Here is a 17,287-nt window from a genome sequence, read left to right on the forward strand (position 1 = left end):
AATTTGCAGATGATACAAAACTACTGAAGGTAGTGAAGTTCAAAGTAGACTGTGAAAAGTTATAAAGGGATCTTACAAAACTTGGTGGCTGGGCAACAAAATGGCAGGTGAATTTCAGTGTTGATAAATGCAAAGTAGTGCACATTATAAAACATAATCCCAACTATACATATAAAATGATGGGGTCGAAATTAGCTGTTACCACTCAAGAAAGATCTTGGAGTTGTGTATAGTTCTCTGAAAACATCCACTCAATGTGCAGCAACACTAAAAAAAAAAAAAACTACCTATGTTGGGAATCATTAGGAAAGGGATAAATAATAAGACAGAAAATATTGTATTGCCTCTTCATAAATCCATGGTAGGCCCACTTCTTGAATACTGCCTGCAGATCTGGTCGCCCCATCTCAAAAAAGATATATTGGAGTTGGAAAAGATAAAGAAAAGGGCAACGAAAAATGATTAGGGGTTTGGAAAAGCTTCTTTATGAGGAGAGATTAATAAGACTGGGACTTTTCACCTTGGAAAAGAGACGACTAAGTGTGGATATGATAGATGGCTACAAAATCATGATTGTTGTGGAGAAAGTAAAAAAGGACATGTTATTTACTTCTCATGACACACAAACTAGGGGTCACCAAATGAAATTAATAGGCAGCAGGCTTATAACGAACAAAAGGAAATATTTCTTCACTCAACACACAGTAGTCAGCCTGTGGAACTCCTTGCGCGAGGATGTTGTGAAGGCCAAGACTTTAACTGGATTTAAAAAAGAACTAGATAAGTTCATGGAGTTCATCAGTGGCTATTAGCCAGGATAGGCAGTAATTGTTGTTGTTTGCTAGAGCCTGGGAATGGCCGACAGTTTGGATCATTTGATGATTACCTGTTCTCTTCATTCCCTCTGAAGCACCTGTTGGAAGACAGGATACTGGGCTAGATGGACCATTGGTCTGACCCTGCATGTCCATTCTTATGTAAATTATGTAATGAAACACTTTTGGAGAAAAAAAAGTATAAACTACCAGTAAATCAGAAATACATACGCACATTTTGTCTGGCAGTTAAGTACTTAAGATCATTAACTTTTAGCAATTGAACTTCTTCCAGTGTATTTTTCATACAATAGTTGTCTCTTCAAGGCCTTACACTGAGCAGTTCCTGCCTACACCATTGACCTTGTCTACTTCCTTGTTCTTTTATTCCCATCTGCCAATGATGCTAGCCTTGATTTCTCCTGTTGTCTTTTGTCAAGTCATTTTTATGCCTTTTTATGCTGTCCCCTTATGCCTGGAATCTCCTCTCATTCTGTTTGGCAAGCCTCTATTCTTGTCTCAGTCAAATCCCTCCTAAAGACTCACTTCTGTAGACCCACTTACAAGGTATAAATGCATTTGCTCTTCAAAAATTAGCAAGGACTAGGCTGAGGGGAAGATGGAGACTTAGTTCCATGTTTTTATCTATAAACTGTGTTTACACACATCACCTGATTATTTTGCATGTATATTGCTTACCTTTCCCCTTCCCTTTTTATGTGTTGTCCATTTAAGATTGCAAACTCTTCAAGGCAGGGAGTGTCACCTGCATGTCAACACAGCACCTAGCATGTTCTGAGCACTGCTTCAATAATGACTTAGTAAAGAATTGAAATATGTCAGTCGGTCCATTACTCAAAGAGGTTTGTACCTGCTCTTGTTAAACTTTGATACCACGGAAATTTAACTTAGTACCTTTTTTTCCCTTACTGTTTCTTGGCAGTGTGGACCTCTTTGGCTTTGAGGGAGGAAGAGAACTACTCGTCTTTCTGCATTGTGTGACATAACTATTTCATAAGATTTATTCTGTGATTCATAGTGTCTTATTCCAAAAATCTTGCTTTTAATTCATGTTGTTCTGCAGTCCCTACTTCAGTGATTCCAATGGGAGTTTTGCTCAAATAAGTCCAGTAGAAGCTGGCTCATGGTATCTACACTAGGATGGAATGGATGGTTAAATGTGCTTTCCTTTTGCAATGAGAACATTCCTTGTTGTCTTGAGGGTGCCCTCTTCTAAAAGGTGTTTTGTTTGGTGCCGTGGCATGGCGTAACTTCACAGTGGATTCCTTTACTTTCTCAGTGCTGTGCTGTAATATAAGCTGTAGTCACTTCTGCAGTGATATCATGCTTTTGTCTTGCCTCGCAGAAAGTAATTTCTCACAGAGGTGACAATTCTTTTTCTTAAGAAAAATTGTTTTTAAAACTGCTTGTCAAAACATTAATGGAAGAGACAATTTGTCCTTTTAAGGTGTTAGTGGTAGGGTCCCCCAGGAGAGTGTCTTCAGAAAAGAATATTAAATGCTGCTATTAGGCAGATGTTGCAAACATGAAGATGCAAACACACTTACACTTTCAACCTACACGTTTTCTTTTTCTTTCTGAAAAAAGTAAAATGGCACGTTACAATCTACATCATTATAGTCAATCTTATTGTAATTTTCTTATAAAGCGTGACATGAAAATGCAAGACAAATTCCTATTTTTTTTTATCAGAGGTGAAATGAAAGGCACTATTAAATAATGCAAGGTAGGAAAATTAAATTACATAGCATACAAGATTTCAAGAACATGTAATGTAAATGTGTAATCTTTATACAATCTTCAGTTCAATTATTGGCTGATATATTGGATATATCTTTCCACAGATATCTGAAGTACCTTACTAAGAAATATCTGAAGAAAAACAACTTGCGTGACTGGCTGCGTGTAGTTGCCAATAGCAAGGAAAGCTATGAGTTGCGATACTTCCAGATTAACCAGGATGAAGAAGAGGAGGAAGAGGAGGATTAAATGCACGTGCATCTGGAAATATTTTGTATATTAAATTTCCTTCAATAAAACATGGGAAAAAATGTTAACATTTTCTGTGTTTTCCAAGCCTTAGACATCAGCGGCTCTTCCAGTTGTCCAGATTACAATAGTGATCACTCTAAAGTGTACTACTTCATAGATCTACTTCACAGATAAGGCTTATAGTTAGCTTTATAAGGTTAATGTTTGTTTAACTTCCACTGTCACAACTTTCAGCAATTTTCTTTCTCATACTTACTCTTAATTCAGAGAATTTTGTTCAGAAAATCTGAGGTTCCTCATAAAGGGGATATTAATTTTTCTCCTTTTATTGGAGAATTGAGATTTCCTCTTCATTATAGTGACTCTCCAAGTACAGCAATACTTAATGGTCTCTTTCCATAGACTTTGTAGCATGACTAAAATACTCCATGCTGAAAATTGGTAAGCAGTCTGGAAAAGATTATAACTGGGATCAGGATTTATCCCATGTTGTGATATTTTTAAGGTAAGTAAAGCTTAAGTAAAGCCTAATATTCTGTGGTGTTTATCTAACTTACTGGCCTTGCTTTGTTTTAATAAAGTCCTTAGCTATGGGATAATTTTTTTTAGTTAACAGGGGTTGTGATTTTCAAAGCTGGAGAGGATTTTACCACAATTCCTCTTCAGCTGAGCAGGTTTGTGTGGCTAAATCCCCTAGTTGATTTTGAAAATCTTGCTTTCCGACTTAAAAACAAATTAAATATTGAGGTACATGACTTTAAAATTCATTAAATATCTATTGGGGGAAAAAAACTTTCAAGTCCTTTTCCCTTTCTTGGGCTACAGTAGTAAAAGTGTGATGGTGGAATCATTGTGGGTGATAGAGAAGGTAAATCACACCATATTTTATTTGGGTCGTATCCTTAATGCAGCCTCCTGAGAACATTTTACAACAATGCATTTAAAACCAACTGCAACCTAAATCTTAAAATTTCAACTGTCCAAAGTATTCTGCACTCAGCTGGAGTGGGGAGTTTTTCAGGCTGAGAGCATAGAGGATGGAGAACTGGGGGGGGGTTCTTAAAACATCCATAGGAATCTGGTTTTTCCAGTCAGCCTTGTCTGTGCTAGAATATAGAGTCTGTTGCCTCTACAGTTCCGTCACTTCAGATGGAGACTTGACTTGTGGTGCGGCATGGCTCATCTTCCTTTTCTTTCTATTGCTGTAATTGAAACTGTTATCTTGGAGTGATGTTGAGAGTTATTCTCTAAAGCTTTGTGAAGCTGAAGCATTAAACCATATAAAATGTATTTCATGTTTTTTCTCTTCTCTGCCCTTCTCTGAGTTGCCATTTTTATGGTAGGACAGGGCTGGCCATGTGTCCCTTTGGAGATGGACAATGTTGCTGATGAGCAACATGAGTTCTGCTGACCAAGGCCTGGAACCTGACTCTCTCCTGAGCATGCTTTCTAGTAGGCTAGCTCCTACAAAATTCTTCAAGCAGCTGTGCCTTAACAAATGCTTAGGGACAAAGCCTGAGGGGATTCTTGTATAAGGTTTTTTGATGCTTTCATTCTAGTGCAATGACCCCAAGTGTGGGCTCTGTTCATATGACAGCTTTCAAACATTAAGTAGAGTTGTGGCGGGACTGGTCAAGCTTTTCAGCATGGTTCCTGCAGGTGCAGTTTCCCAATCCATTGTAGTAAATTTTGCAACCTGGAAAGTTCATACACTCTTTGACAGAGGCGATGGACCTAAAGGTTAGGACCGTTATACTCTGTAGAGCATTGGCATGGTACAATACGGGTATTGTTGCACTCAGTGAGACAAGATTAGCTGATGAGTTGCAGCTAGAATAAGCGAGAGCTGGTTATACCTTTTTATTGAATTGGGCAAGTCAGTATGAACATGATGGGGTTTGCCATCTGCTTTATGATTGCCCACAAACTTGAGTCATTGCTGAAGGGTATTAATTATGCTTCTGTCATCAGCACCACATGCACTGAGAATGATCCATCCAGATGAGAATAAGGAGAGCTTCTATCATACCCTTGATAGCATCATCAGGTCAGTTCCATGTAATGATACATGGGATCATCCTGGGCGATTTCAATAGCAGGATTGGTCAGAACTATGCATTATGGGGCAATGTGATCGGTCACTACAGAGTTGCTAATGTGATCTGTAACAGCTTGCTGCTACTTCCAGTAGAAGAGTGGCAGGGTAAATATAATTAATTAATTAATTAATCTACAAACTAAGGACAATCTCCTTCCCTCCCTCCCTCCCTCCTTCCCTCCCCCCCCAATAAAAAACAAAGCTATAAAAGAAAGAGCTGCAGGTGTAAAAAGAGAATGCAGGCAGAAGTCCAGCAACAGAGTGAGGGCTATCTAGTTCGTTGCGCTGAATGCAACATGTATGATCATCTGCCATATGAGTGGGTGGCATATATGTGCATTTGGTGCAAGGAGCTCCTGGCCCTCAGAGACCACATACGGGCTCTGGAGACCAGGGTGACTGAACTGGAGGAGCTAAGGGAGACCGAGACTTTCTGGGACACAGAAGAATGGACCCACCCACAGTATGATAGTCTCAGTATTGTTGGAGGATGAAAGTCTCAGGGAAGGAAGAACTTAAAATGAGCAGAAGGAAACGATCCCATAGTTGGGACCCTCCTTCCAGAAGATATTATGGTATCCTCTTGCACTGAGGGTACCTCTCCAGGAGAGGGAACTCCAGTTATTAGGAAAAGACAGGCAATAGCAATGGGGAACTTGATCACTAGAAACAGCAGGGTTTGTGATGACTGGGAGAACCGCAAAGAAACTTGCTTGCCAGGTGCAAAGGCTGTGGATCTCTTGAGACATCTATACAGACATGTAGTGCTGGGGAGGAACTGGTGGTTGTGGTACATGTAAGTACCAACGACATAGGGATGGTTAGGCAAGTGGTCCTGGAGGCCAAATTTAGGCTGCCAGGTAAGAGATTGAAGTCCAGGACCTCCATGGAAGCATTCTCTGAAATGCTTCCATTTCCACATGCAGGACCTATTAGACTGTCAGAACTGCAGGGTCTCAATGCCTGGATGAGACGATGGTGCAGGGAGGAAGGGTTTAGATTTATTAGGAACTGGGGAACCTTTTGGTAAAGATGACACAAAACTCAAGATAGTTAAGTCCAAAGTAGATTGTGAAGAGTTACAAAGGGATCTCACAAAACTGACTGATTTGGCAACAAAATGGCAGATGAAATTCAAAGTAGTGCACATTGTAAAACATAATCCCAACTATACATATAAAATGATGGGGTCGAAATTAGCTGTTACCACTCGAGAAAGAAATCTTGGAGTCACTGTGGATAGTTCTCTGGAAACATCCACTCAATGTGCAGCGATACTCAATAAAGCTAACAGGATTTTGGGGATCATTAGGAAAGGGATAAATAAACAGAAAATAGTGTATCACCTCTTTATAAATCTGTGGTAGGCCCACATCTTGAATACTACCTGCAGATCTGGTTGCCCCATCTCAAAAAAGATATATTGGAATTGGAAAAGATGCAGAAAAGGGCAACTAAAATGATTAGGGGAATGGAAAAGCTTCCATATGTGGAGAGATTAATAAGACCGTGACTTTTCAGCTTGGACGAGACGACTATGGGTGGATATGATAGATGTCTATAAAACCATCACTGGTGTGGAGAAAGTAAAGTTTGTTTATTCCTCATAACACAAAAACTAGGTGTCACCAAATGAAATTAATAAGCAGGTTTAAAACGAACAAAAGGAGGTATTCACACAACGCATAGTCAACCTTTGGAACTCCTTGCCTAAGGAGGTTGTGAAGGCCGAAGACTATAGTGGGGTTCAAAAAAGAACTAGATAAGTTCATGGAGGATAGGTCCATCAAGGACTGTTAGCCAGGCAGAGATTGCTGTTTGCCAAAGCCTGGGAATGGCCAATGGGATAGATTACTTGATTATCTATTCTATTAATTCCTTCTGAAGCACCTGGCATTGGCCACTGTTGGAAGATTGGATACTGGGCTAGATGGACCATTGGTCTGACCCCGTATGGCTGTTCTTATGACACATATCACTGACATATCAGGAAACTTGATCAGTTCCATATGTACTTTCTTCAATCTGTTTGCAAGGGCAAGTGGTGGTGCAAAATATCTAATTATGCAATCCTTACTCATTGTCAGATGTCCGGCATTGAAAGCATGCTTATAGTAACCTCAGCTATGTTGATCTGGGCATTTTCATATGGTTGACTCAAGAATACCCAAGATGATCTTTTATTGTAAGCTAAAGCAAGGCACCTGCTCTCGTGGTGGTCAGTACAAATGGTATGAAGATACACTGAAGTCAAACTTGAATGCATATCAGGTCAATCCAGTAACTAGGAAGCAATAGCCCACAACAGCAGCGTGGCAGCAGATTTGTCATCTTTGCTTCAAACTAGTTAATGGCAACATGCATCAACATCAGATGCAAGAAACATAAACAGCGCAAAGCAAGGATCAACAACTTGCAGTGGTCATGGACAATTTTGTCTATCTCACATGCAATCATGCTTACAGTTCTTGCATTGCAGTGATCTCCCAAATAAATATTCATTTACAGACTGCTGAATCCTTCTATGTTGACACCAACATGGAACTGTTCATCCAGTAAATTTTTAACTTCTCTTAGTCTATATCATGAGTACAAAACAGTGTGTAACAGTGGTGAGGATGAAAATTGTTAAAATAGAGGCTGTAATCAACAGACTAATACTTGGTATTGGCATACAATCTGTCCTGGGATATATAGGCTTACTTAAGGCCTGATTGTACTACACTTACCATCAAATCAAGTGAGTTTGTTAAGGCAACCATCTATGCTGTCATCTAAGACCATGTTGTAGCTAGGTCTGGATTATAATAGTGATATAAATCTAGTAGCAAAATGATCGTGATAGCAGAATTGTGGAATTAGTGTTTTCAGGTTTACTAGTCTTGAAGCATTGAGAATAGGCAGAATTTGAGTTTCTTCCCAGCAAGTATGACAGCAGTACAGTTAGATTTTTGCCAGCAAGCAGTGGCAAGCTTCTCCCTGAATAAGGTAACCTGATATGATCTTGTACTTGGAGGCTCAGAATGTTTAACTACTGAGCTCATATGTATTTGTTCTTCCAGGCTTTAGTTCTTCAAATGTATTTGTTCCAAATGACACACAATGTTGATGCACTGAGAGAACCTTATCCTGTAACTAAATTTTCTTTTTATTATTAACTAACAAAAAACCCCACTCATTGAAACAGAATTTTTAGTCAGGTTATTCAGTTGAAACCCAGTTACTTGACAGTGGGGAGAGTTTTAAAATGTTGATCCTATATCTTTGCTGTCTGTTTGCAAATTAAAGAAGAATCATGCAACAAAGGTATTGTTACAGTGCTAATTATCATAAATGAAAACTGTTTGAATAAGTGTGTGCTTTAGTCAAGATGACTTGTTACTGGATATACCTTTCTCACTCCCATTTTCCCTGGCACATCTAGATATAGAAATGTTGGGGGATTTTGGGGGAAATGTACCAGTTCTTACCTGTAAAACATCTGGTAGTTGTGTAGCATTCAGATGAGTACTGTTATTTAAAAGGAGCCTCTGACATGGGAAGACAACTTCAGCTGGTCTAGTGTGCAGAGCAGGACCTGGAGATGGGGCTCTTCAGCTTTATTTCTATCACTGACATGGAGTTGCTTTATGGCCCTGGGTAAATCACTTAGGGCTGTTCTACACACTGAACTTGCATTGGTTTAACTAAAATTGGTACATTACTGAGTTTACCTAAATTGATATGACAGTTGTGAACTCTTTATTAATAGGTTTGCATTGGTTTAACTAAATTGACTTAAAAATACTTTCTCGTTAAACTGGTGCAAGTTGTGTATAGACTTAATTTCCCCATGAATATAAAGGTTCTCTCTTCGAGTGATTGCTCATATGCATTCCAATTTAGGTATGTGCGCGCCCCGTGCACAGATTCCAGGAACTTTTTTCCCTTAGCACGCCCGCAGGGCCGGGCGGTGCCCCCTGGAGTGCCGCGCTTATGTTGCGGTATATAGGGCGCTCCGGCCCCACGGGTCCCCAGTTCCTTCTTTCCGCCTCTGACGGTTGCTGGAACTTCTGCCCCTTGCTATCACAAGCAGCAGTCCTTAGCCTCTTCGCTCTCGTTAGAGCTCTAGATTTGTTAGTTAGTTAGTTTTTGTTGTTCAAAAACAGTTAATTAGTAGTAGTTGTACTGTCAGGTGCCCTTAGGGGCTTCTATAAGAGCCATGCCGGGCTCCGCTGGCTTCAAGAGCTGTTTCAAGCTCCAAGCAATTCGCAGTGAGTGATCCTCATGACTGCTGCCTCCGTTGTCTCAGAGAGCAGCACCGCAAAGAAAAATGCAGGATCTGCAAATCCTTCAAGCCCCGTACCCAAAAAGAAAGGGACACAAGGCTGAAGGTGCTGCTCAAGGAGTCTGCGCTCCGTCTGGCATCCGAGCCATCGAGATCCCCGGCAGCGAGTGGACACGGTGCAAAGCACACCGCCGGCACTGAAGTCTTCAGTGCCGAAGAAGACGAAGTGGTTCGGCACCGCCTCCATGGACTCCTCCCTGCAACCAGCGAAGCAGGGAGAAGGTCAGGAGACACCCCAGCTACGTGCCGTGGAGGTTCCTCCGGCACTGGTGTCTCCTCGTAGGGAGCATCCCCCGACTCCTGGGGGTGGGGGAGTGCCCCTGCAAGGGCCGTCAATGCCGGAGGCGTTCGTCGCAGCAAAGGCCCTCATGGCCTTGCCCACGCCTCCGTCCCCCCCTTGGCCGAGGGGCGTGGGACTTGCGTCTCGGGGCAAACCCGCGCTGGGTAGCCCCGGTGGGTGGAGGAAGCAATGCTCCCAATCCTCACCCAGACGGCCACTGAGGGTGGAGAGTGCATCCCCTCCAAGCTCCGACTCCCGGTCGTCGAGCGCCTCGGCACTGGGGGCGGTCAAGAGGCCCTAAGAGCCAGCGCAGGAGTGTCAGCGCGAACTCCGACACCACCCGCAGCTCGGGCTCGAGCTCTCCGGTGCGGGGGACGTCGCAGCACTGCAAATGCTTTCCAATAGGCAGTCCGGTGGCACCGAGCAGCGACGTCCTGGAGGCTCCCCTCGCCTCGGCACCAACTGCAGCGGCACCGTCAATTCCGGCACCGACTGCAATACAGACGATGCCGGGACCTATATCGATGCCGGCTTCTACAGCGGCGTCACATGTCTCCCTGGCGTGGTCCACACCATCGATGCCCCCAGCTCCATTGGGGACCCAGGCACCGACGGGCCAGATCTTGGTGCCTCCAGGGTTTCCGGCACTGGGGCTACCGGTGCCGGCACCGATGTATTCGGCACCGAGGCTACCGGCACCGGCGACTACGGCACCGGGAAAACCAGCGCATTCCCATTCAGCCTTAACGGCACGCAGCCGCAGAAGCCATCACTCCCGGTCTTGTAGTGGGAAGCGTCGCTACAAACGGTCGGGGCACAGACACAGGAGGTCCACCAGTTCCTCCAGTCGGTCCTCCTCTAGAAGGCACCGCAGGCGTCGGCACTAGTCCTCTTCTTCCCGGAGCCGCTCCCCGCCAAAAGGTTGCAAGAGACTGTTGGCGGGCTCAGGCCACAAGGGCCACCATGTGGACACCCAGCAGTTACCTATGCCAAGGTGGCCACAAGGGCCATGGCATTGGCCGTACTGGGTGCCTTGAACCGCTCTGCCAGGACAGGGTGCTGAGTCGCTCCACTCTGGTGTGGTGTAGCCTCCACCTCCCCCAACACAGCTGCCTGCACAAATCCCCTCTGATAGGGAGTCAGACCCGGAGGAAGGTCCCTCCACAGGGCCCGCCTCCCTGTCCTCCTCTTCATCCCCGGATGAGGGGACCTCCAGGGACCATAAGACGCCCCTTTTTGATTTCCGGGCGCACCAAGATCTCTTTAAGCGGGTAGCTACCAACTTGGGGTTACCGCTTAAGGAAATGTCGGAGGAGGTTGATCCCCTCTTTGGACCTTCGGGGTCCTCAGGCCCTTCTCGAGTGGCCCTTCCCGTCCATGAGAGGATAATGAAAATTGTTAAGGCCCTTTGGCAAACACCTTCCTCTATTCCCCCAACATCGAAGGGAACAGAAAGGAAGTATTATGTGCCGAAGGAAAATTTTGAGTGTGTGTATAATCATCCCCTCCCAGGGACTCTAGTTGTGGATGCAGCTAACCAGAGAGATCGCCAAGGGGGTCAGAGGAGTACCCCCATGGATAAGGAGGGGAAGAAATTAGATCTCTTCGGCCACGAAGTTTATTCGACGGCCGCTTTACAATTAAGGGTGGCAAATCATCAGGCCCTCCTGGGGAAGTAGAGCCAGAACCTGTGGGTTTTGATGCAGCGTCTGATCTCAGCGCTTCCCCCTGATCAAGCTGCAGACCTGGCCACGTTGGCACAGGAGGGAGAGACAGTGGCCCAAGCAGCTCTGCAGTCCACCAGTGATGCGGCTGATACCGTAGGCAGGGCGATGGCGTCCGCCATCATCATGCGCCGCTGTTCTTGGCTGCAAGCATTGGGGTTGTCGGTAGAGGTCCAGCAAGCCATCCAGGACCTCCCCTGTGAAGGTTACGGCCTCTTTTCGGAGAGGACGGATGATAAATTGCATGCCCTCAAAGACTCGAGGGCACCCCCCCAAGCGTCGAGACGCCAGTCTCGCCCCTAGCCACAACGGCAGCCACCTCCCCCGCCAAGACCAGCCCCTCGGGCTGCTCAGCAAAAGAGGGGGCGGGAGCGCTTTAGAGGGCCTAACCGCCGTGAACAGCAGGGCTCTTCAGCATGGGCGCAGCATGGCGGCAAAACCGAAAGTGGCAACGGTAATAAACGCTTTTGACAGCAACTACAAGGGTGGCGCTCTTCCTTTTCCCCGGAAGCCTGACCAACCCTTTGAAAGGAGGCTTTGGCCTTACTATCATGCTTGGGAAGCAATCACTATGGACCGTTTGGGTCCTGGGGGTGGTTCTCAGGGGCTATGCCCTCCAACTCACTTCTTTTCCCCTGGACACCCCTCCCACCCTGTCCCCTATCAGGGACCCTGCACATAAGCAACTCCTCATACAGGAGGTCCACTCACTCCTGAAGCTCGGTGCGATTGAGGAGGTCCCGTGGGTGGAAAGGGGAAGGGGATTTTACTCTAGCTACTTCCTGATCCCCAAGGCCAAAGGCGGCCTGAGACCGATCCTGGACCTCCGTTGTCTGAATAGATATATCAGACGTATCAGGTTCCGTATAGTTTCCCTAGCCTCCATAATTCCAGCCCTAGATCCAGGGGACTGGTATGCTGCCCTCGTTTTAAAGGATGCCTACTTCCACATCTCCATTTTACCAGGGCATAGGAGATTCCTGAGATTCACAATAGAGGGAGGCCACTACCAATTTGCGGCCCTCCCATTTGGCCTCTCCTCAGCCCCGAGGGTCTTCACCAAGTGTATGGCTGTAGTGGCGGCCTACTTGTGCCGCAAGGGGGTACAGATCTTCCCCTACCTGGATGACTGGCTCATCAAGAGCAGATCCAGGAATCACGTGCAAAACAGCCTGGAGCTGGCTTGTGCCACATGCACCAGATTGGGGCTGCTCATCAATGAGCAAAAGTCCACACTCACCCCGGTGCAGCGCATTGACTTTATAGGGGCTATTCTGGACGCTGTACAGCCCAGAGCCTTCCTGCCACGACCGCGTTTCGAGGCAATGGGATCCATTATCGTGGAGCTGCATAGGTCCCCCATGATGGCAGCCAGGCACTGCCTACAGCTGTTGGGACATATGGCAGCCTCTACTTACGTGGTAAGGCTGGCTCGTCTCAAGCTAAGGCCCTTACAGGCATGGTTAGCTTCGGTCTACGTACCCTCCAGACACGTACTGAGCAAGGTGGTCACGGTTCCCCCACAGGTGCTGTCCTCCCTCCGTTGGTGGAGGAACCCGAGGGAGGTGCTCAAGGGAGTCCCGTTCAGAGACCTGGCTCTGTCTGTGACCCTTATCACGGACGCCTCGGATGTGGGATGGGGAGCCCACATCAGCAACGACCTGGGCACCCAAGGGTTATGGTCACCGATGGAGAGAGCTCTACATATCAACGTTCGTGAGCTCAGAGCAGTCCGTTTGGCCTGCAAGACCTTCCTCAGATTCTGAAGAGCAGGGGCGTACGGGTCCTCATGGACAATACTGCAGCCATGTTCTACATGAACAGGCAGGGGGGAGCGCGTTCCTCGGCCTTATGCCAGGAGGCTACACGTCTATGGGAATTTGCAGTGAGGCACGACTTTCATTTATTTGCCTCTCACCTCCCGGGAAACAGGAATGACGAGGCGGACCGCCTCAATAGGTCGTTCTCACCCAGACACGAGTGGTTGCTACACCAGGAGGTAGCGGTTTCAATCTTCCGAGAATGGGGTGTTCCCCAACTGGACCTGTTCGCGTCGTCTTGGAACAGGAAGTGCCTGAAATACTGCTTGCTCCGAGGTTGCGAGCCGGGCTCCCTGTCAGACACGTTCTGAATAGAATGGGTGGGGGGCCTGATGTATGCATTTCCCCCCATTCCGCTCCTCCCTCAAGATCAAGAGGGACAGGGCGAATATCATCTTGATTGCCCCAGCGTGGCCGAGACAGTACTGGTACAGTACGCTGCTCGACCTATCCATCGCCACACCGATTATGCTCCCCAGGCACTACGACCTGCTCTCCCAGGACCAGGGGCGCCTGCTGCACCCGGACCTGGACTCCCTCCATCTGACAGCATGGAGACTCTCTGGCTGGCAGAGGGAGAAAGAGCCTGCTCCTTGCAGGTTCAGCAGCTTCTGTTGGGTAGCAGAAAACCTTCCACACAGGCTACATACCGGGCTAAGTGGAGGCGCTTTATGGGTTGGGTGGAGGCCAAGGGTATCTCACCAACCTGCTCGCCAATACAGGCGATTCTGGAATACCTGCTGCACCTTAAACTCCAAGGCCTAGCTTTGGCCTCCCTGAAGGTACACCTGGTGGCCATCTCGGCTTTTCACCAGCCGATGGAAGGGCGGTCGCTGTTTTCCCACCCCATGTAGGTCAGATTCCTGAAAGGGGTGGAGAGGGTGTTTCCACAGGTTCGGGACCCAATCCCCCCCCTGGGATTTAAATCTGGTCCTCACCATAATGACAGGACCCCCCTTTGAGCCCATGGCTACATGCTCCCTGCTGCTCCTCTCTTGGAAGGTAGCATTCCTGGTGGCCATTACTGTGGCCAGGAGGGTCTCTGAGATAAGGGCATTAACATCGGAGCCCCCCTATACGGTTTTTTACAAGGACAAGGTCAGGCTGAGGCCTCACTCGGCCTTCCTTCCCAAGGTAGTGTCCCAATTCCATTGTAACCAAGACATTTTCCTCCCTGTGTTTTTCCCAAAACCGCATGGTTCGGAAGAGGAACGGAGATGGCATTCGCTGGATGTCAGGCGGGCCCTGGCACACTACGTGGAGAGAACCAGACTCGTCCGTAAATCAACACAGCTGTTCATAGCAGTGGCAGACTGGATGAAGGGCTCTCCTGTCTCCACCCAGCGAGTCTCGTCTTGGATCATGTTCTGTATTAAGGCATGTTAAGAGCAAGCGAAAGTGCCACTGCCAGGAATGGTAATGGCACATTTGACCAGGGCTCAGGCCTCATCGGCGGCCTTCCTAGAGAATGTGCCACTGCAGGACATCTGCAGGGCAGCCACCTGGTCGTCAGTCCACACTTTCATGACCCACTACGCCATTGTTCAACAGGCGAGAGACGACGCGGCTGTTGGCAGAGCCGTGCTGAGTAGAGCCGCTCGTCAGTGACTCCTACCCGCCTCCTAGGGTATGGCTACTTAATCACCTAAATTGGAATGCATATGAGCAATCACTCGAAGAGAGAAAACAGGGTTACTTACCAGTAGCTGTTGTTCTTTGAGATGTGTTGCTCATATCCATTCCAAACCCACCCACCCCCCGCGGTCGGAGTCAGCAGAAAGAAGGGACGGGGGACCCGTGGGGCCGGAGCGCCCTTTATACCGCGACATGAGCGCGGCACTCCAGGGGGCGCTGCCCGGCCCTGCGGGCGTGCTAAAGGAAAAAAGTTCCGGGAATCTGTGCACGGGGTGCGCACACACCTAAATTGGAATGCATATGAGCAACATATCTCGAAGAACAACAGTTACTGGTAAGTAACCCTGTTTTACTTACCTTGCAGGTGTGTTGTGAAGCTTAATGAATGTTTTGTAAAGCACTCTGAGATCCTTGGAGGAAGTGTATTTCTGTAGCGCACTATCCTGTCACCTTCAGACCCAACATGGGTGACATTAAATTCCACTGAGACCTGTTGGAGTTGTTATGCTTTTATTCCAGTGTTTCATCATGGCTTGTTCACTTGAATTTCAGCTTTGAAGTAACTTCCTTTAAAGAACAAACCCCCACTACCTCAAAAAGATTATTTTAATCTTATTTTATGTATTACTAACGAAGTGCCCATTGCTGTAGCATTTCTGTTTAACTATCTGATCAAGTTCATTATTTTAATCAAAAGTCTGCAGAAACAAATATGCTTTGTAATGTGCCCTGAAACTTGCAAAAACCGGGCTTTGGTGAGAGGCCAGAGAAGAGTTTCATAGGTGAGGATGTTAAATTGTGATTGTCTGACCAAGATCACAAGCAAGACAGTGACCCAGGAGTCCTAACGCTCTTGAAAGTTAGGGCTTGTCTATAAAGTGGCATGGGTCTAACTAAACTGATCTAAAATGTGTCTAGTTAAACTAGTGCAACTTTTCTAATGTAGACAAGCCTTTAAATGTTGTGACTGACACCTTCACTTGCAGACCTGACCTGAATAGAAATGGAGGGCATGTCACAAAGCACAGGTGCAATGTTTTGACCATCTCCTTAAGTAGGGGCTGAGTTGCTGAACTCTGAACCAGCTGAAGCTTGTGAGCCTTTTCAGTGGCAGCACATTGCAGTAGCTATCCTGGAGGTGACACAGGTGACTCTCACTAATTTCAGTCACAGTGTTTTTAGCACTGACCCAGGACAATACAGCAAGTAATTTTCATGCTCTGAATGTATGGTGTTTGAATAGATCTAATTCATGCTTTCTCCCCATTTTATTAACCAGAACGATTCCCAAGCTGTTAAGCTGAATTGCTGTTTTTGAATGAAGCTTGAACTCAGCCAAAATAAAAAAGATGATTAAAGAACAATTTGGTCCCTTTTTTAAGGGTTTATGCTGTTAAAATACTTCACATCCACCATGTGATGGTGTGGAAGCACAGGTGGGTAAGAACTTTCTAGCAGGGCTCAGGGAATCCATCAGTGAAGTGCTTCAGTTTAGCATTAGTCTATCCACCTCAGCAGACCTTTTCCATAATTCTTTGGGCGATGTGAAAATGGCAGTAGGTTATAGCCATCCATATTAGCAAGCAATCTGCAAACTTCCCCGAAATTTGGCAGTCAGTTCTGGTCTGCATCATCCCTACTCATCTAGTTCTAGGCTTACCTTGGGCAGCAGTGGTGTGGGGAATGTAGACACAGGATTAGAAGGGGGATGCCATATTCTGATTTGTGTGAACTGGGAATTTAGATCCAGAACTCTAGCAGTGGAAAAACTCGTGTATAAGGAGCGCCTTCCCTTCTCAACAATGTTTAGGTGCTAACAACCAAAGGTGTTCTAGGGCCTCGAGACATGCAGGATGAGACATCCTTGCTTCAGTTTTCACGCTCAATAGTCAGATGCAGGGATGCGCAGTGACTTATTTTTAAACCTTGACTATTCCCTTGTTCTTTTTTAAAAAGCTGTGGATAGTGTTTTAAGAAGAAAATTAATTAATAAATAGGGTTTGGGAGCTATTTCAATGGAATGTTATTTTTAAATAAGCTGTCTTGAACTTTCTCTTGATGGATTTGGTATGACATTTGAGTTGCTGTGCCCTCTTGAAATGTATAGCCTTGTGGCTTTATTAATTTGAACGAGGCTTAATGTAGTTGCTATGAAGCTATGTAAAGAAGTTAGCCTGCACCTTATGCGCAGTAGCTTAAATTTATAATTTTGGGGTTTATTTAAAAAAACAAAGGAACAAAAGATTAGTGCAATTCTGTTGACCTCCAAAATAATGCTTTTGGTATTTTGGCTGGTAGGAAATGGGGGATGTAATTCATTAAAGGCTCCATCACTTCAAGGTGCTTGTGAGTTTGGCTGTGGCCACCTTGTGCAGTGGAGTTATTACCAGCACCAGCCTGAGAGTCCAGGGTAAGTAAGAGCTTTGGGTGAATTATTCAGAAATGCAGATGCCGTTTATAACGCTCACAAGAAATGAGGGAATGTGCCAGCCCTAGAGAGACTGGGCTTTCCCGCCTATCACCCTTTTTCGAGGGGGACCAAAGGATGAAACACGCCCCCAGGATAAAGCATGAG

The 17,287-nt window shown here is 46.1% G+C and overlaps 1 protein-coding gene across 2 annotated transcripts in view; it reads left to right on the top strand.

Annotated features, from left to right (window-relative positions):
* Nucleotides 1–2,893, top strand: part of RPL22 (ribosomal protein L22) — a 382,415-nt gene extending 379,522 nt beyond the window's left edge. For both annotated transcript variants that reach the window (XM_067567072.1, XM_067567071.1), the window contains exon 4: nucleotides 2,681–2,893. In XM_067567072.1, coding sequence (XP_067423173.1) covers nucleotides 2,681–2,825 — 145 coding nt within the window. In that variant the 3' untranslated portion in view covers nucleotides 2,826–2,893. The remainder of the gene's footprint in view (nucleotides 1–2,680) is intronic.
* Nucleotides 2,894–17,287: the final 14,394 nt, after the last annotated feature.

The sequence above is a fragment of the Emydura macquarii genome, unplaced genomic scaffold, assembly GCF_026122565.2.
Source record: "Emydura macquarii macquarii isolate MOO-44397 ecotype Brisbane River unplaced genomic scaffold, CSIRO-AGI_Emac_v2 contig_2768, whole genome shotgun sequence".
NCBI lineage: Eukaryota > Metazoa > Chordata > Testudines > Chelidae > Emydura > Emydura macquarii.